At 44.8% G+C, this 20,529-nt stretch overlaps 1 protein-coding gene across 1 annotated transcript; it reads right to left on the bottom strand.

Moving 5' to 3' along the window:
* Window positions 1–11,014: 11,014 nt before the first annotated feature.
* On the bottom strand, window positions 11,015–16,432 carry LOC120701936. The gene is made up of 4 exons (XM_039985730.1): window positions 16,325–16,432; window positions 14,392–14,601; window positions 13,243–13,947; window positions 11,015–11,967 (listed from the first exon to the last, which is right to left on the bottom strand). Exons 1-4 carry the CDS (start codon window positions 16,430–16,432, stop codon window positions 11,221–11,223), a joined length of 1,770 nt encoding a protein of 589 aa, XP_039841664.1. The 3' UTR covers window positions 11,015–11,220.
* Between the last annotated feature and the right edge of the window lie 4,097 nt (window positions 16,433–20,529).

Below are 20,529 nucleotides of genomic sequence, written 5' to 3'. Positions count from 1 at the left end.
CCTTTCTTTCTCTCATATGTATGTGTGAGGCTTTATCTGGAGCTCTAGAAAGGTTAGTCCTAACAAAAGATATTATAATCAAGATATTATCAAAACAAGAAATACTTCTTATGGATTTACCGAGACTCGTCAAAAAGACCATTGGAAAATAATTTCTTTGTGGAGAGGGAGAGAATGGAACACACACTTTAGATGGTGGACATGTGCAAATGGCAACGGTTGATCTCAAGGCACGACTGAAGTCCTTGTTATCAGATTGCACATGGTTGGAATAATTGAGTATAGAATAATCTTCAAAGTACCTGGAGTTTAATGAAGCAAACGGAACCGAGGAGCTTTTCATCATTATTATTTTTTTATTTTCTCTCTTCCTCTTTTTTTATTTCTTTCTTTTTGCTCCTCAGAACCACTGGCAACACAATGCACTTACTCCACCTCCCCCCATGCTTGAACGTTTGCTTGTCCTCAAGCAATGAAGTGATGATAACTTGATGGAGTGAGTGCACAAAACTTCTATCAATTCTCTGGACATAACTTTGGAATTCAAGGGAGCATCTCCTCGTGAAAGATTGAAGCCAACAAAGGAGGAAAAGGGGCAGGCCGGCCGGCCTAGGGGTGTTGAGCCGGCCGGCCTACTGCCTGTAGGCCTCCACTTCTTCGGATTTTTCTTCTGCGAACATCTTTGATGTTTCCCAAGCTTATGTTTTACTAAATTTTGCTCTTGATTCCACTGTTTTGCCGTCGAAATAAATATATACTCAATATATAGGTTGTGGTCAAGGAGGTGTTTCACAAAAAGATGTTTTTGGTTAGGGGTGGATATCCAGCGAGGTTTGCGATGTTCCCGGTATAGAAACTCACAATGCATGGATAGAATGGCTAGCAAAAGATAGGTACGCAAAAATACGGAATGGTCAGCTTCTTAGTCTCGTACCAAAGAAGATAAATCCTGAATTAATTCACTTGAAAATAATTCTTGCTCTATGGTTTGTTATGATATATTATTTAAGCTTGTAGAAGGGTAGAGCAAATGCAAAAGGTATCATTGACAAGGTTAGCTCAAAATTAAATCCAAATTAAATTTTCCTTGACAAGCTTAAGTAAGAGAGCAAGAGTAAAAGATATGGGTCCTAATTTATCATAACCTCCACAATTGAATTAGCCGGCATTTAATTAATTTTCAGATCATGTTAAAGAGAGCATTAGTTTAATCAAGCATAGACCAAGCACAAGAAAGTAGACAAAGCGGCAACAATCATCATATTTTAACATGGCACAAACTTTCTATCATCATTACTAACCATAACATTAAAGCGTGGGTGATGCATTTATTTATCATGGTGATGAAGACAAAAGAAAACAGATTGCACACATGCTGAAATAAATAAAACAGAAAATTGCTATGCACACACAAGCTTGCACACATGCTGAAAATGAATGAAAAGAAATAGAAAATCCAAACCACACGTGCGAGCATTTTATTCATGGTCATGCCGTCGATCAATCTCCTTGATTGGCTCTTGCAGTTGTATCCTTGATCATAATACTGCTGAAATGCTCCTCCAATAAATTGTTCCGGTGGCGCCAGTCCTAGAAGTCCCATTTGATATGCGATTCCCGCAGTTTCATCTTCTAGTTGGGTTGTATGCCTCCGGATGGCATCTATATCTTCCATATTTCTTCTCGCATAAGCACCCATAATTCTCATTCCTTGGTCTGGTCGAGGGAGGTCAAAAAATTGTGCTCCAAATGACGGGTCGGGCATCTCTCCTTGATATGACGAGGGTGGGCATCCATAGTTGCTAAATGGTGGGGGTGCCGCCGCAGCGTGCCCCCATGCTTGTTCTTGGCTTCCTTCCCATTGACTCGTCCATCCTTGCGGGTATCCCTGTCCACTTGATGCACCTTGAAATTCATTTCTCCAATAAGCAGAACTTGGCGGTGGAAGATTTACTTCCAAGTCTTCTTGATGTGCCGATGCCGATATCCCTTCAATTAACCTTCCTCTTTTTGATTTCTTCACCTTTTTTCCAATATATTCAACTCGCCAATCAGTCCTCCCTCTTGCAAATAATTTCAGCCTTTGATCGGGGAGGGAAATATCCATCTTAGAAATAGTAAATCCCTTCTTTTCATCTCCTCCGATATAATGGCCTTGCCTCAAATGATCAATCCCAATATCTCTTCCCGGGACATAAAATTTTTGGATCACTCGTAACCTCGGATTCATTGCTCGGGCTATCATTGTGAGATAACATCCCAAACCAACTTCTCCTGTGCCAGATGATGCTTCACAAAGCCACCTTTCAACCATGATGTTGGTGGGATCAATTACTTGCTTCTTCACCAATGCAGCATACATCCAATTTAATTCTTGGTCGGTGACCTTCGATTCTCTCATCCTCCCGAGAATTCTTTTGCTCAACCAAGAGTGGAATATTTGGAGGGTAACATTACTTATATTCTTTCTTTGGCGGTTGACATCTTTTGCTATTTTTGTCCAAAATTCATCAAGCTCTCCATCTTCAACTTGCACCATTTCATATGCATTATTTTTGAATCCGAGCAAGCTTCCTATTTCACCATAGGTGATTACTTTCTCTTCATTCTTGAGCCTAAATTTCAGACATGAAACTTCTTCACCATCCACCACTTTCATTGATTTTTCTAATGTCATGAACATCTCAAGAGCCACTTCTTCTTGCATATCAACCGTGACACCGTCGGAAAATAGCTTCCAACCGATGTTCTCCAATAGCTCATAGATGTCATGATGAAATCCCAGCTTCACCAATACTTCATCATCAAAATCATAATTTGCTCGTAGTCTTCCCTTCATGAACTTGAGCCTTTCTTCTTCTTCATTCGACAAGATAATAAACCCATATTCTGAATTCTTGGGCTTGTATGGTGGTGGTGCGGATGACCTTGTCGAACGCCGTGGAGGAGGTGGCATTCCTTCGGTGAATCTCATGGAGGAGCTTCTCGGGTCTCTCATCCCACCAAGGAGCAGCATGTCGCTCCTCGGTGCGGGGTTGTCTTCCTCCATGCTCCGCGGAGACTCGGAGACCGAGTGCCTCCGCGAAGAACTTGCCGATGCATCGGATGTTGATGAACGCGTCCTTCTCCTCCCGGCGATGAACTTCATGAGGCCACTCATGGTGACTCCTTGCTGCACACACTCAAAAACAAACACACCGGGGGTTTCTTGCCGGTGGGAGAACAATATATCGAAGAGTGGAACAAACTAGGAATTGTGGTGAATTTTCTGAGATTTTTGGAGTAGATTTTGGTGGACGAATTTTTCAGGGCTCTAACTGATGTTTCTGGGCAAAGAACTTGAAGAACATAAGCAAGGAAATGAGTGAGGAGCATACCTGTCAAAGGGGAGCACCAGAGGGCATAAATAGGGGCCAGGCCTAGGCCGGCCGGCCTAGGGTGTTTTTCCCTCTTCTCCACTTCAATTTTCTCTGATGGATTCCTGGTGCAATTATTTGCTTCTGTCCAGTACATCTTGTATGCTTTGCACCGCCCAAATCATGTGAACCACTCCTTCTTTGCCTTTGATGTCCACTTGCAACATTATTTCTCCACTTTGTGTCATTCACCTTGTCCCATGCTTAATCATTCATCACATGGTGCCATCTTTGCTGAAAATCACTTGTCCTTCCCATGCATGGCTGCCCCCTCCTTTGAATCATTTGCATGTGGTGGTAGGTAGAGAGCACAAATCTTTCCCGTGAACTCACTTTGATCAATGGATGTTAATCAAACACATAAACCCTTTCCAAATGATGCTTAGATGTTTAATCCTCCTCTAACTTCGAAATTTCAGAATTGACTCAAAGCATGCAATGAGTTTAAATGAATAATTAGAGGGGAATTGAAACATCTTTACATTTGTAAGTCGAAAAATATTTCCCGACTACATTAATTTTGGTTGCACCGGAACCGTTCACTTTCATGAATCGATAGCGAACAATCTCGAATTCAACCGTGGGTCTTGGGTTTAGGTTCTATTTTTGCCAAAGTGAGAGAGAATTTTGAAAAAGAGAATAATTAAGGTTAGGAAAATTCTAGTCCTATGGTAATGAAACTGAAAATTCTCTCTATGTTTGTGTGAACCTACGCATCAAGAATTTAAGTAACATAGCGCGGCTCTACTCCGTGTGTTTAACTCAACTTGGTCCGGCCGTCATGGAGAGGACGGTCGCCAAAAATAGGTATGGAATTTTGGATGTGGCTTTCTCAAGAAGAGGCAAATAAATCTTAGGATGGCTCATGTCATTGGTTTAAAATAAGAAATAACATTGGAATGACCGAGCGAATAAAATCCAAATTGAATTGTTCGACCGAACAACCAATTGTTCAAAAGTATATCATGTCCTTGCGTAGCAAAATTCTCGACTCACTTACCTAAACTTTTCACAGGTTGTCCTCCCGGCAGCTTATTCTTGACTCGACGAACGGGTTGAACTCCCGGCAGCTTTATTCTTGACTCGACGAACGGGTTGAACTCCCGGCAGCTTTATTCTTGACTCGACGAACGGGTTGCCTCCCGCAAAGCGCTTCGTTTATAGTCTATAGCTAGACTTTCTTCTTCTTCACTTCGGACCAACGCTCGATGATGGCGCTGTAGTCTTGGGTACCCACTTCCGCACAATCCTTGGTGCGGGTTTGTCTTCTACGTTAGTCGTCTTTTTGGTCTTCACAGGCGGGCTTTTAGCTTTCTTCTTGACGGGTGCGACGATCTTCTTTGTCGCGATGGACGCGACGACTTCTATCTCCTTCGCTTCCTTCTTGTTCGGCTCCTCTTCTTTCTTTGGCTTCTCCTCTGTGACACGGAGGTGAGGCGGAACATATTTAACATTGATCATGTTGCATACCTCGAGGCGTGGACGAAACTTGAATTCGATTGTGGTGCCATTGATGTCGAACTTTATCTCCCCCTTGCCAACGTCGATGTTTGCCCTTGCGGTCTTGAGGAAAGGCCTCCCAAGTATGAGAGGCGCCTTGCTTCCTTCTCCCATATCGAGAATCACAAAGTCAACGGGGACTAAGTGTTCTCCAATCTTCACGGGCACGTCTTCGGCGATTCCCAAAGGATAGCGAACGGAATTGTCTGCTAACTCTAGGCACATGGCGGTGGGCTCCGGATCCGGTAAGCAGTAGCTTCTCGAACACATTCTTTGGCATAACGCTCACACTTGCACCGAGATCACAAAGTACTCTTTCGAACATAAGAGATCCAATGGAACACGGGATGGTAGGACATCCGGGGTCCCTCTTCTTTTCTGGAGCTTCATTAGCGATTGCCGCGCTGCATTCCTCAGTTAGCTTGACAGTGCTTGGCGGTATCTCACGCTTGTTTCCCATGATGTCTTTGAAGTAGCGAGAATACGTCGGAACTTGTAGAGCGTCCAAGAGCGGCATATTGATGCTCAACCTGCTGTACCATCTCAACAAATTTGTTGAATTGCTCATCTTCGTGTTTACCTTTGCGGTATCGTGGCCTTGGCGGTAGAATCTTGGTGTCTATATCATCTAGCTCAAACTCCGGCTCTTCGGTGACTATCTCTGGCATAGGAGTAGGTGCCTTCTCCTTGATGATGGTCTCCACTTCAACTCTTGGCTTAGGCTTCCTTGCTCCCGCTGCATGTTCGGGTTATTCGGTCTCCTTTCCCGAGCGAGTTTGAATTGCCTTAGCCGTCTCCGGACTTTGAGGTTGCCCGGGCAATTTTCCTTCGTTGCTAGATAGGCGTCCGGCGAGCTGGGCTACTTGTGTTTCTAGCATCTTCATCATGTTGAGTACTTGAAGATTAGAGCTCCCGACCTCCGTCACCTTGCCATCAATGTTCTCCATGATCTTGTCCGTAGCCTTGAACTTGGTGACGGTGTCCTTGTTGATCTTGCCTTGCTCCTCCATAAACTCCTTCAATTGTATACGAAGAGGCACCGAGTTTTGAATTGAAGAGCTTGCATTAAATTGGGGTCTACCTTGCCCGTAGCAGAAGTTGGTCGGCGGAATCCATTCTCCCTTCTTCATGTAATCGAGCATCTTGGCTTCCTCCGGGCAATTCTTTTGCACATGGCCGTACTCTCCACATTCTTCACATGTAGACCTTGCTTCGGCCGCCTTCAAATCGATAGCTTGGGCTTCTCTCTTTTCCACTTCCATCTTCTCCAACCTTCTCATGAGCGAGTCGATCTTCCCTTCTAGCACTTCTTCGCGTTCCACTTGTAATACACTCTTCGTGGCGCCCACGGCTTGGAGTGGTTGCAGGCGCCCCGATGATGCCCATGCGTCATTGTCCGCCACCTTCTTGAATAGTTTGAAAACTTGAGTAGGCGTGAGTTCAATGATAGAGCCTCCGGCCGATGCGTCAATGTTCCCCCTTGATGCAGTAGTGAGGCCTTGATAGAACTTCTGGACCACATCCTCCCTTGAGAACTTGTGATGAGGTACGACGCGGATGTAGTCGTTGAAGCGCTCATAGGATTCGGCAATAGTCTCTGTCGGGGCTTGCGCGAATGTTGCAATCTTGTTGCGCAGAATCTGGTTCTTACCCGGCGAGTAGAACTCCGTCATGAATTCTTTCATCAAGGACTCCCAATTTTGCACCGTGTGCAGGTGGTAGAGAATGAAACCATTGCAGCGCTCTCCCAAGTAGAGAGAACGGAAAGAGCCTCGCTCTTATTTGATCTTGAGTCATCCCTTGCATGTCGAAGGTGCGGCATAGTTGGAGGAACGCTTGAAGATGTAGATTAGCGTCTTCTTTTCCAGTGAAGGGCGAGCTTTGCACGATCCTTATGATTGAAGTCTTGATCTCGAACGGAACTCCGATGTTGTCGAGATTTTGGATCGGCAAGTCCCGAACGTCCGGAGTGCATAGCTCTCCGATCGTACGCTCCTAGCTCCGGTAGCGCCATCCCTTGGTGAAGTGACGCCTCCTTTGGACTTGTTGGTGGAGTTGCTTGAGGTGAAGACGATGAACCGTCGGCTTCAACTTTTGGATCTACTAGTTCCGGCTTCTATGATCGTGCTTCTCGTCTCCTTTGCCTGTAAATTTTTTCTGGATCATCCACAAAATTTTCGGGTTTGTTGGAGAGGCTCCCGTCCATCTCCTGTTAGGGGTTAGTGAAAAAGAAAAATATATACGAGATCTAAAAGATGAATGTACAAGATCTAAAAGAAAAATAAAGCAAAAATAAAGAAAACTCTAGATTAGATTGATTTTCGTGGAATAGATCCATTTTTTTTATAGTTAGCACACACAAAAAATAAGAGATCTAAAAAAGTCAAAAAGAAAAATCAAGAAATATTTACGAATGCAAGTAAGATTGGATCTTAAATCGATGGTTCCCCGGCAACGGCTGCCAGAAAAGCTTGTTGACGCTCCTTAGCGCCCCCGATATTATATACCGCAAGCGCACGGTTTCAGTGTAGCTTTTCCCTCAGAGTATTCCCCCAAGGTTTATCAATCCACGGAACCAAAGAGACAAGAAACAATCTACTAGCATAGAGATTCCTTTACGTGAGATGATGAAAACGAATCTAATCTACTAAAAACACGACAAACACCGAAGGTAGCAAGAGGAAGTTAGAGATAACCAATCTAGATCACCTAGATCATGCATATGTTGTAGTTCCAGCTAGATAAAGTGAAGTAAGATAGATGCGAATCTCAATGAAAAGCCTCTTTAACCCCAAAATCTCCAATCCGATCCCTCGATACCCAACCTACTCTGTGGAGACGGCCTGTCACGATGCCCCCCTTTTCAACGGATACCCTGAAGCAAGTAGAACTCACTTTGGTAGTTCCGCCATGAACCTCTAGCCACCATGACTACAAGATCATGCTAAGTGATCTATCTCGATAATAGATCTAAGATGAAGCGAACCCAAAGAAAAGAACGAAATCGAAAGAGGAGAACATGGTCGCTAAACATTCGAAAACACAAATAACTTCACCATGAATGATAGTACATCACAAGATCACAACCGGGGCCCTACCTTGATCTTGATGATCCTAGCTCCAGAACTCCGACGTGGTCTTCCTTGCAAGGTTCCCACGTCGGCTAGGGCAAACCCTAGACAACTAGCACGACCCTCGGCTCTCCGAGAGGTGTCCCTCTATCTTCTCTGCTCCTTGGCGTCGTCTCCCGAATTGCTCTCCGCTGTGAACCTTGGGGAGGGGTCTTTAAATAGCCTCAGGGAACCCTCGGTCAAAGGGGAGGTCGAACCGACCTAAAAACAGGCTGGGCCGGCCGGCCTGGGTCTTTGCTTCGCCGGCTGGTGCTCAACTTTCTCTCCAAGTCTCCTGGAGTCTTCTAGAATTTATGTCTTTCACGATTGCACCCCTTTAGACGTCGCTATCTTCGAGATTTCTTCGAGGAGAAGGATAGGATGGAAAATCCTTCCTTAAATATCTCTTTGCTTTGCTTAGCCCCGAAGCATCTCAATCTTATCTTGTGGGCTTTGTCTTTTGGGCTTCATTGGAGGGTGGATGTGCATGAATGGGCCTCTAATCATCATGGCCTTCGATCCTTTGTTCGGGCTTTGGCCTTCGTCATTCTTCATGTCATCGCGTGATCGTGGGCCTCGCCATTTCATGCTCCAAAATTGGTCAAAAACCTGCAAAAACGAAGTACCTCCAAAATATATGTGCAAACATGAAAACGACCAATAATTGGGCCGAGGTTAGGATGGTTAGTGATTTTGATATTAAATTCATGCCATTATCAAAGTTAAACAGGGGATAAAATGGATACTTAAGTAGCGCCAACATCTATCAAACTGGTAACATCCGAACTATACCACTGTGTTTGTGTTGAGTCTCTTGAAACCTTGGAAATCCTGCAGAAGTTTGCTTTTGAGTTGATACCAGCTCGTGATTGGTTGCGGGGCGAGATAGGAGTACCAGTTGGCCACTGGACCTTCGCAGGCTATGACAAAAGATTTCACCATGATTGAATCATTTCCACCAGTTGAGGCGATAGTTGCTTCGTAAGCCATAAGAAATTGGGTTGGATCTGCGGAGCCATTCTACTTGGGCAGCTATGTGGGTTTGTAGCCTAACGGCCATGGAGTTTGCTGTAAGGTGGCAGAGAGTGGTGAGGTGGGGTCGAAAGGGAGATTGACCGGAGGTTGAGGGGGCTACTCATCATAGTGAAGGTGGTTGGTTTGGCGGAAACTGTGGTTTTCCTGTTGTTGTGATGACCCTCCAGGGGTCTCTTCATAAGCTTTTTGTAGGTTTGCGACCTCCTCTTGCATTGCCGTGAGCTTGCGCTTAGCTTCAGCTAGTTTGTTTGCTTGGTCTAAAGCTCTTTGCTTAGTGGCTAGTTGTGCTGCGAGGTGTGCTTTTTGTTTCTCCAGGGCCTTGAGCTTGATGGCTGCTGCTGTGAGCTCATCGAACTGCACACGCGAAGCTTCGGTGTCTTCTGCTTCTTGTTCGGGATCTTTGGTCTGTTTGAGTATAGGCTAGTCGTTGAGGGTGTTATGTGGTAGGGGTTGGTTGTTTTGTGGGTCGGCAGGAGCTTTCTTTTTCTGTGGTGCCATCGAGGGTTGCTTTTCGAGCTGAAACAGTGGGCGCCACTGTTGGGATCTTCATTTAGTGATCGACCTAGACAGGGAACATACAATGTGAAGGATACAGAGTTGACAAAGAGGGAGAACAGAAGTATATCTCTCAAATGGTAAAAAGTTATCAACCCGTCTCAAGGTAGAAAAGGGGGGCTATTTATACCCCGGACCTTTGCCTACTAATTCCCAGAATATCCCTCACCTGCTAACATTCAGGGGGTATATTAAGTCGGATTTGTCTACATGATCACGTTTCTCATGCCACCTCCGAAGCCTTCGGCACCTTCGCAGCGCTCTGATTCCACGTGGTGCTTTTCCTTTAGTCGATCATGAGGGAGACCTTCGGTTGATTCTTGTCTCCTCATTCGGGGACGCCCGGTCTTCTCAGCGTGCTCCCGAAGGCCAGCGCGTTCACCTTCGATGTACTTGGTGCTTTCTGCCCGTGGAACCGAATCACCTTTGGTTAGGTTCCTGTAGCCAAGCTGGGGGAGATGTGGTCGCATTACCTTAGTGCTAGAGTATCCGAAGGTTACCGCCGTAGCTTACGGCCTTCGGGTGAATACCCGAAGGTAGCGATCCCCAACACCAACTAATGGAGATGTTCAATAATTCTTTTATGATTATTGGAAGAGTTGCTTTTGCAGCTCCCCAATAATCTCATCCCAAGCCAACTACCGTGGAAGAGTTAGTCTTCTATTTTGGAAGAGCTAGGATGCAATATTGGTTTGTCCTAGTAATTATTAGGAAAAAGAAAAGGTAAAAGAAATCTGTTAGAGCATAATCTTTACACAAACTCTCCCAGTATGATAGTTGGATTGGAAAATGAGGATCCACAGGAGATGCTCTTAGAATGAATGGCCAAATGCCAAAATGCCACGCGCGGCGAAAGGGACTACACATATATACCTCTAGACTCTACTCTCTCCGTCCCAAAAAGTAAGTCATTCTACGATTCAAAATTTATCTCAAAAAATAAGTCATCCTACCCTATTTTGAAAGTACACTTGCAAGAATCAATTAGTGTCAAATATGGATAATAAATAGAGACAAACATGACCATTTTACCTTTTTGTTAATTTATTCTACAATTTCTAGGATGACTTATTTTTTTTGGGACGGAGGGAGTATTTGGCAATAGTTGTATGTACATGTGTCATTTGTGAGCTAAAACACCTTCCAGCTCGTACCCAACAAAACGCACCTAAGCTGTTACTCCTGCAGGAAGAAGGATACGATTATATGAAGATTTCTTATGAATTGAATCACTGTCAATAATTGGATAATTTGGCAAAACTTACAGGGAAAAAGATTATGGAGGAATGCATCATTTCCTTCCCTTATTTCAATTTTCAAGTGCTTTTGACAGGCATAAGGTAGTAACATTATCATAACGAGCATGAAGGAACTAGTGAGAACAAAACTGAATACAAGAACAAAATCGAATACAGACATTGTACTGGAAACTGCCTAGCGTTATTGTCAGTCATGCACTAGTGACTATGGTTAGTTGACAAACTGCTAACCACCCCCCTTCCTTCCCCCTTGCAGGTTGGTATACTCACGGTAAAACATATTCGTGAAGCGCGGCAGCTTTGGTATAGTCAGGCTCCATTTTTGTGTTATCATCATGGCAATGGTCACTGGCATGAGTCACCTTCAGAACCATCAATCTCATCATCTTCACTATTTTCGATGACATGCGCAAGGGAATTAGCTTGCAGCTTCTTAAAATGGCCTATAAAGTCAGTTGCTTCCGAGATGAGAGCGTTTTTGGCAGCTTTCAGATCACCAGCTTTCTGCTCAGAATGAGCCTTCACAGAATCAGCAGCTTTAGAACCTGGAGTCTTTCTACGAGGCCTTTTTGTGCCTTGCCTGCGAGACAACTGGTCAATGTACTTCTCATGCAAGATAACATTCTTCACAGGCTTCAAAACTCCTGGGCTTGGTTCATCTGGCTTAGTTTTCAACCGTGAAAATGGTTTCTTTTGCCCTAAAGAACTTGCGCTGAACCTGGGCGTAGAACCTGAGTTCACACTACTGTGAGGAGTCCCGGGAGAATCCTCAAAAGAAATGTTCAATTGTAAGGCACTTGGTGAGGATTCAAATATCGAGAAGTGATCAGCCTCATGAGCATGGTCAATGAGGCACTGCTTTTGAAGCAAGTGTCTCACTGTCTTCTGTGCTGCTAGGCTCTTTTGTTTAGAAGTACTTTGCCTCCCAACTGCAGGTTCCAAGAGATTTGGAAGTTCAGGATCGGATAATGAAAAATTTGCTAGAGGAGAAAACTTTTCTTTGCATATCCTAGAACGACGGGCAATAGGAGTAGGTGTTGAGAGGTTAGCATGGATTCTATTGAAGCACTCTTCAGCAGATCTCCCTGGCACCTGCAAATAAATAGAACTAAGGTTTGCCTTAAAATGTCAAAAGTCAAAACAATAGTGGAAATTAACTGTCAGGAATGCTAAGAACTGGCGCCAGCAAAAGTACTTAGACAATAAATGCTAACACTAATGTTCTTCTGAGTTAGTGTCAGAAAAAACTGGAGAAGACAGAAAGCAATACATGTAAACGCTATTGTTCATAATGTATGGCATGTGTTACTAGCTAGTATCTACAAAGTATTTAGATACCATTGCCTATTTTTAATTTACTAATATGTCAGGAATTACACATTTAGAGAGAAAAGTAGCCCAATGCGCATATGACCATATGTTTCATAAACAAACAGGCAGCATTTGGTTCACAACTACTGCTTTATTGTGTAATTTGCACAGGTGGGTAAGGATCTGATGACCAAGGATAGGGCATTCATCCTTGGCAGGCCAGCAGAGTTGGTTCACAACTACTGCTTTCCTGTGTAATTTGCACAGGTGGGTAAAGGGTGGGGCAGATGCCCATGCTGTTGCCAAGGATCCAAGACCAGATGGAAAGGAGATATTACATGGGCGGCTGGGCATCTGCCTTTAGCTGGCGAGCCAGGAGCTCTTCTTCCATGCCATCAGCCAAGACTAGAAGACATTGAGAAGCTGAGATAAAAGAACTTATTTGGACTACCCTTGCTTGAGAATAAAAATTATAATAAGCCTACTTGTAAAGAGGACTTTCCTAACAAGTAACAATTATGTATGAATAATATTAAATAAGAATCGACCTAACAAATATAAAATTCAAAAAGCTAACTGTGAACAGTGAACAGTTTTGGGAAATAGACATTCTTGTTCGGAAAAATGACACCATCTAATTCTTTGGAGTGGAGCATTCTCTTTTCCCGTTATAGTTGACCATACATCTTGCAACTACTCATCCCATTTTACTAATTATTATTTAGGTTAGGTTGGAGTTGGACTATGACAAAATTGTGGACAAGTGTCTAGCCTTGCACTTTACTGTTTCTGTTGTACATCATTCATAAGAAGAATACCAACTAAGCTACAAGGAGTAGCACAAAAAACCATGAACAGTCCATGCTTGCGTGGTCATTTCCTAAATAGATGTAAAATCATGTCAGACCACAATACATTAACTGCATCATTCTTGTTCAATTTTTATGATAAAATAAGACAAGATAATGATATACAATAATGGTTCTTGGGGTAGCTGTTGCAATTATGAAAAAATGATGAAAACACTAAAGCAAATATCATAAGGACTCGAATTACCAGTTTGGAAACTGTCTTCCAGAAATGCGGGGAAGGTCGGGCACTGAAGTATGCCTTGCGCAATGCGACATCCTGCTCTTCTGTCCAATCATCTGAACCATGAAAATCTTGTTTTCTTTCTCTTTCAGTCCCAGATGGCTCTTCATTATTTTCCTCGGTGTTCATCAGTCTATCATCCCCAATTTTGGGCTGCACCACCAAAGCTGAATCCTTTTTATTTTTACCTTTTTGGTGGCTAACTTTTCTGGTTTCATTGCTAGTTGCAATTTCTTGGCTATCTGGAGGCAGTGATTGGAGGTCCTGGTAATTTGGTCTCTTTGGTGAGGATCTGCCTTCAGTGCCTCTCTTCCTCTTTCTAGTAAGCACCTCACAAGGGTCGGCGTTTAGCTCTTTCTTCTCTTTCTTTTTGCAAGATAGATCTGCAATCTTTTTCCTGATAGGAATATCCGGGGAATTCGAACACAGTGACTGTGGCGCCTTGTCGCTTTTCATCCTTGGCAAAGCCTTTGCTGCAGCATTTCTCTGGCTACTCCTAAGGTTCGTTATATTATTATCTTTCCCTGAAGCATTTGGAGTCTTTCTGTTATGAGTAACAAGGTGCCTCTGAGGCAGCAGTTGTTTGCCCAAACTCTTACCAGCTGGATGGAACCGTGGGGATCTGCGCAGTGGTGTGATTGCTGATTGATTATCCCTGACCTCACATCCCTACAATGGTGAGCCGAAATTATAATGCCACGTCTTACAATCTACAAATCCAATGTGATCTGGATGGAGATATCAAACTAATGAACATGCTAGTATTAGGATGAGATAAACATCAACAAGATCAAAATGATATTAAGATATAGATATCAAGAAACAGCTTACGAACTATTACTAGTGAGCAGTGAGATAAAATAATTTTAGATGGCAACAAATAAGATAGAACAAGATTTTTCTTGACAGCCATGACATCCTTTCTATTGCGTTACTACTTACTATTCAATCGTATTTAAAAGAGAGCTTAAATCAGGGGCCAAATCATAGAACTGTTCCCCCCTCTAATTCTTAAAAAGCAGGAACCAATCAAGCAAAAAAAATAACGCATATCGTACCCCCTATCCGAACCTATTTCGCAACGATCGAGACGCCCCCCCCCCCAAAACCCACCTTGATTTCGTCGTCTATCACAATCGGGTGCTCCGGATCCCTGCCAGCGAGGCGAGGCGAGTGGTGGGAGGGCGCTCTCAGCACCCGCGCAGCCCCTGGCACCCTCAGCCCGGCAGCCGCCGCATCTCCGCGTGTTCTTGGGGGCGGCCGGCTTCTTCGTTCGTCTGGAGCTCCGCCTCGCCCCGGGTCTTGGCACAGGAAGGGTGCCTCCTGCGAGAATAAGCTTTGAGGGGTCGCGTTGTGCGAGCGTAGTCGCCCCTTCCATGGCGTCCCGCCAGGCAGCGGGGGTTGATGGCTCTTTGTGCCTGGCCATGCTTCTTGTGTTTTTTTTGCCTCCAGCAAGGAGAAGAAGCCAGACGCCAGGGGCACGCGGTGGCCAGAGCCCACTTGCCGGCCCTGCAGACGCGCGCTTGGAGGGCACCCGCGCGCGCTGTCCGTGCTGGCCCGCAGGGGCGGCGTCGCCGGTGGGGGGAGGCCGAGGTCGGCCGTCGCCAGTGAGAGGAGGGCCGCGCAGTGCGGCGTCACTGGTGGGAGAAGGGTGAGGGGAGGGCTGCGTCGCCGGCATAGGAGAGCCGCGCAGGGGCTGCGGGATGGGTGGAGGCAGATCGGCCAGTCGCCGGTTTGGGTTTTTTTTTGGGTGTTGGGGTGGGGGCGGGGGGAGGCGCAGGTGGAGATATTTGAAATTTCGCAATTATTAAAAGTGGGTTTCGATGTTTTACCGTCTGGTAATTGGGTTTCGCCCATTTAATTTTGACATCTATGAAACCTATATAGTTAGTCCTCATTAGAGATTTTTCTCAACATACAAGCTATCCACCTTAGCAATGCACTATTACATACAATTAAAACCCACTAGTATTTTGTTATCCACGTCAACATGTCATGCAATCCAGTAACATTTAATTATAATAGTTTATTTATTTATAAAAGTAATTAGAATATATATGATTACTTCATTTATCCACATCAACATGTGCATCACTATTAGGGTCCATAAAGATTTATTACTATTTCTGTGTTCTTTGAATCAGCCATATCATCTTTATTATTGCAACCATCCAATCAACTTCGTGCATGTCCTGTATCCATGAAATGCATGTCGTATCTGTTTCTTTCTTCTCTAATCCAAGAATAACTCAAAAATCTATTATTTTTCATCCAAGAGATTTCTCATATAGCTTTCAACGTAGTCTCTACAAATGCACCATTTATATGAGCTTTTCTTTATTAAAAAAATCTATCATCTTTTTGTTTTTTTAGCAAACTCGATCTAAGTTCTTATTTGTCTTACTATACATGCTCTCCATGGTGTTTTATTTAAAGAATTATTGTATTTTTTTATTAGTTTTTATTAAAAAACTCTCTTAAATCCCGCAGCAACGTGCGGGGAATCATCTAGTTATATATGAAACCACGTCGCACTGCTCGAATTTTTTGAAATTTTCTAATTCATTTTTTGGTTATTCACTCAGTTTTTGAATGAAACTTTCCAAATTGCCCCCGACCTCTCAATCGAAATCCTCTTCCAGTACAGGCTGTACGAGATCGGCATCTTTTTTTTTTCTTATCACCGCCAGTTCTTGTCTCGCTGTCGTCTGGAGCAGCACCGCCCAGGACGCCGTCGGCGGTCATCACCTTCTAGGCACGAATCATCACAAAACAAAACCCATAACCATTTGGCTGCCGGTTGCCGCCGCCTCTCCCCTCCCGTTGCCTCAAGCCATGGCGCAACTCCTATCCCCCGCCGCTGCCAAGGAGGTTGCGCTAGATGTCGATGGCTCCGAAATCTGCTTGACGCTCCCACGCGGATAGGCCCCGCACCCCTCCCGCCACCACCGCGCCTCCGAGCCCCCCACTACCGTCCAGGATACGACGCGGCGCCGCCTCGCCTCTCGCTCGCGGGCGCGTGGGCGCACGGGCCTCGGACACCGACTTCTTGCTGCCTCCTGGCTTTACGCCTGATCTCCTTGATCCCCGGGAGCTGCGCCCACGCGCGGTCCTTCCCTGCATCGAACCCAGCCCACTTTGCATTTATCGCCATCGTCTGGAGCAGCGGCGCCAAGGACTGGCACCAGGCAGGCATCGCCTCCCCACACTCAACCTTCTTGCAAATCGACTCCTACATTCATATGGCGTAGGGGAAGCTCAGGTTGCGGCGGCCGCCGAGCAGGGAGAAGGTGTCCATGCCCACACAGCAGCAGAGAGAAGGGAAGGGAACGCGAGAAAGAAGAAGTGATCATCTATATTCGTGACCAAAAGGATATAAGGCTGCGTGAGACCACCACAAGGGCATAATGGTCAGCTACTTTGATTAAATCAAGGACAAAACATAAAATGAATGGAAAAATCTCGAAAAGTCATTCCACCGGTGCGACGTGGTTTCATAATAGCAAGCTGGCGAAACCCAGTTGCGGGATGGAAAAACAACAAAGCTCACTTTCGATAATGACGAAATTCCAAATTTCTTGACGCAGGGCGGCTGTGCGTGGGAAAAATTTGATGGAGCCAGTATGCAAACCTATGCCTATGCATACCGGCTTTCAATTGATACCACGTGGAAGCCTAGGCAATCCAACGCCCGCTACAGGATGCGATTATGCGTCATTTGAGGTGATGGTTCTGTGAACCATCGTCCGAAGAGAACGTTATTCATACTATAAAAATCGAAGACAATTAAAGACGTTTCTCACTCAAATCGTGCCCGCGGTACCTCCACGCTGGACCCACCTGTTGGGGCTTAGGGAGGTGGGAGGAAGGGTAGACCCAAAGAAATCGCGAGTTAGGAGATGTTTCTGCCAAAATTCCTATTGTTTTTCTCACCGTCTGCAGTTGTACCCGTTGCCCATACCCATGGTACCCACTTCGTTTTGCGAGTGCACCGATAGGGCGAGCTGGAGCTTCGAGCGCGTGGAGGCGCACGAGCACGAGGCAGCTATGCGGGGATGCGCAAGGCCTATGGACGCGTGTGCACATGGTGACAGGCGGGCGGGCTGCGAGCAGGGGTGTAGTAGAACCGCCTAAATTAATCCAGCTATAGTGCACTAACTATCACCATAAAGACAATCTGGATTAATACGCACTTCAAACAGAGTAATCTAACAGTATGTCGGGTAACATCCCAATGCAACCATTGGATCATGATCGAAACAAAGCATACAAAAGTCTAGCGACGATACAAGACATCATGATAAAGCTAGTACATGATATCATTCAACATTATCATCATTGGCTAGGGCATCCCATTCCACCGGCCAACTAGTAGTGGGTACTGACAAGTACAAGACATCATGATGAAGCATGTAATAGGTCGTTGAAGCAAGTGTCGGATCACCCATTTCGAGACTTCAGTATCAGCAAGTGGAGGTTAAAATGCAACACCATCCAATGCTTCATACAATCCTTATACAGCGGATCAATTGTGGCCTGCTTCATCTCCTTGAAATTCTCTAGCCATTTCGGATTCCCAAACAGAACATTATCTTGGTCCATACGGTTAGCAAGGTTTTCAAAAATCTCTGCATCTTCGGGTCCCAACAAATCACCCTCATCCCCATAAGCATCATTGTCTGCCATATCTTGAAGAAGTTCATCAATGTTGATGTAATCGCGATTCGAACTATCGCCGCCTGCTGTTGCTGATGAGGGTTGTTGTTCTCTTTCATTCACCGACAAGGATGTCGAAGAGTTTTGTTCAGATGCACCGGTGACACTAGGTTCTGCTTTGCCATAAAACTTCCAGACGGTGTAATTCTCTACAAAACCATGGCAGATCAAGTGAGATTGCACCATGTTATCTTTCGGGAGAAGTTTGTTCTTGCAGCTATTGCATGAACAAATGGGGCGTTTTTGACCTAGACTCACACGATGCTTTTTCGCAGCGGCAACAAATTTTCTCACATGATGCAGGAAAGGCAGATCGTTGCCTACCCTCGGTAACTTGTACACAGCGAGAAATTAAAGTCATATAAGCTCAAGATCCGGTTTTCTCTCTCCTCCATTTAGATCAAGATCTAGATCTAGAAGAAAAGCACCAAAATCATGTAAAAGAGAGAAGATGAGAGTTGGAGACTAAGAAATCAACCTCTTGCGGTGCCCCCCTTCACCAAATCCAAGAGCAAAACCTCCCCTCATCTAAAATGGCCAATTTTCGTGTTTTGAGCTCAAAACACACGAAAATGAAGGGGGAGCAGCAATGGGAAGAAGGGGTCTAGGTGCTTGTTATATAGAGTGAACTTAACCGAGGCTGGCAACTTAAAGAAACCACCTCAGTTAATCATCCATTAACCGAGGCGGTTGTGTTACAATGTGCTGCCTCGGTTCAAACTTAACCGAGGCGGTTGATGTAAAGCAACCACCTCCCGAGGCGGTTTCTTTAAGTTGCCCACCTCGGTTAATCTTTAAACTGAGGCGGTTGCACAGCCAGTAGCCTGACCACCATTAATCGTGTCGGGCCGCCAGCCTGCCCGCCTCCGAGTGTACTTCGAGTGTACATGGACCGAGTTTTGGTTTGGTACTTAGAGTGAAGCAGATTTCCCCAGCCCTAGCATATGTGGAGCATGAGAATCCATCGGGTGGGATTTTCGCGTCAACACGCTTCTTGGCATGCCTTGTGCGATGCGTCATCAACATCCACAACTACATCATGTACGACTACATCAACATGGTCGAGGTCAAATTGACCGACGAAGGAAAAGCTGCTGATGATGGCACCCATGGAGAAATCCACGCCAACAACACCGTCAAGGTCAGAAGGAGCAGCTCGGTGCCGAGCAGAAGCAGCAGCTTGCCAAAGCTGTTGTGAAATTTGAAGACGAGTGTCACGTCTAGAGAATTTGAAGAATTTGCTACCAGTATGGGAATTAAATTATTGAATTCTTCTCCATATTATGCTCAAGCTAATGGTCAAGCAGAAGCGTCCAACAAAGAAATTATCAAGTTGATTAAGAGAAAAATTTATGAGCAGCCAAGGCGATGTCACAACACGCTTAATGAGGCTTTATGGGTGTATCTGATGGCTTGTCATGGTGCTACCAAGGTGTCTCCATATCAATTGGTGTATGGGCATGAAGCTGTTCTTCTTTGGGAATTGAAAATGGGCTCTAGGTGTGTGACATTTCAAGATCAACTAACAACCGATGAGTACTCAGCTCTGATGAAAGATGGCTTCGAAGATTTAGCTGGTCATCGGTTAAATGCTCTTATAAATGTTGAAGTGAACAAAGCTAGAGTGGCCAGATGGTATGATAAAAAGGTGAAGGTTAAGAATTTTGCCCCGGGAGATTTATTGTGGAAATTAATCCTGCCGATATGGTCTAAAGATTCAAAATTCGGCAAGTGGTCACCAACTTGGGAAAGACCATACAAAATAAATTGGTGTGCTCCTGGTAATGCTTATATTTTGGAAACACTCGAGGGAGACGAATTTTCTAGAGCCCTTAATGGGAAGTATTTGAAGAAATATTACCCTAGTATATGGGTAGACGCATAGCCGATGAATAATTGCATCGGTTGGGTTATGAGCTGTAGCCGATATGAGAAGTATTGCCTTTAGTGCAAAAAATATGTAGAAACAGATTGGAATACCGATCGTAACTTAAATACATCGGTTACTATATGACCGATGCGATATGCATCGACCTTAGAGCAATAAGAAAAATACGAACAAGGAGAAGCGATTATTTTGGGAAGTCGATGCTTACATATAGACAGCAGAATATTGTTCACACCACAGTTTGCATCACGGTGAAGCCAGAGTATTTACATCACGAATCAAGAGTGTGTCTGAAACCTATTACAGTAACCCAAGAGAGTCTTGGATTACGTTGATCGCACGCAGGCGAATTTCATCGGCTTCCTGAATTGCTTTGTTGTCATCATCGGCCGAACCAGGAATCGGCTGGAGGCTCTTGTCAAGCTGATAAGCTTGGCGGGCTCATTCCTATTTCTCACCTTTAAGCTTCTCGATTGCTGGTTGAATTTGGGACAAGTCATTGTCTATGATAGCAATCTCCTGGTTGATTTGGTTGAGTTCCTAAAGAAGGAGGTCCCGCTTGGCTTCCAGTTCGCCTTTGGTTTTTTCCAGACCGGTTTGAGATTGGTTTAACGAATCAATCTCACTACGGGTTGAATCTACAAGGC

The sequence above is a fragment of the Panicum virgatum genome, chromosome 4K (assembly GCF_016808335.1).
Source record: "Panicum virgatum strain AP13 chromosome 4K, P.virgatum_v5, whole genome shotgun sequence".
Taxonomy (NCBI): Eukaryota; Viridiplantae; Streptophyta; class Magnoliopsida; order Poales; family Poaceae; genus Panicum; species Panicum virgatum.
The sequence above is the reverse complement of the archived record's forward strand: the minus strand, read 5'-3'. Positions and strand labels throughout refer to the sequence as shown.

What these genes read in the sequence shown, in the direction of transcription:
- LOC120701936 (XM_039985730.1), bottom strand. Translation starts at nt 16,432, where the DNA reads ATGGCGATAAATGCAAAGTGGGCTGGGTTCGATGCAGGGAAGGACCGC. An exon ending in TGATAGACGACGAAATCAAG is followed by an intron (nt 13,948 to 14,391) that starts GTGGGTTTTGGG and finishes TCACCATTGTAG; the next exon opens with GGATGTGAGGTCAGGGATAA. An exon ending in GGAAGACAGTTTCCAAACTG is followed by an intron (nt 11,968 to 13,242) that starts GTAATTCGAGTC and finishes ATTTATTTGCAG; the next exon opens with GTGCCAGGGAGATCTGCTGA.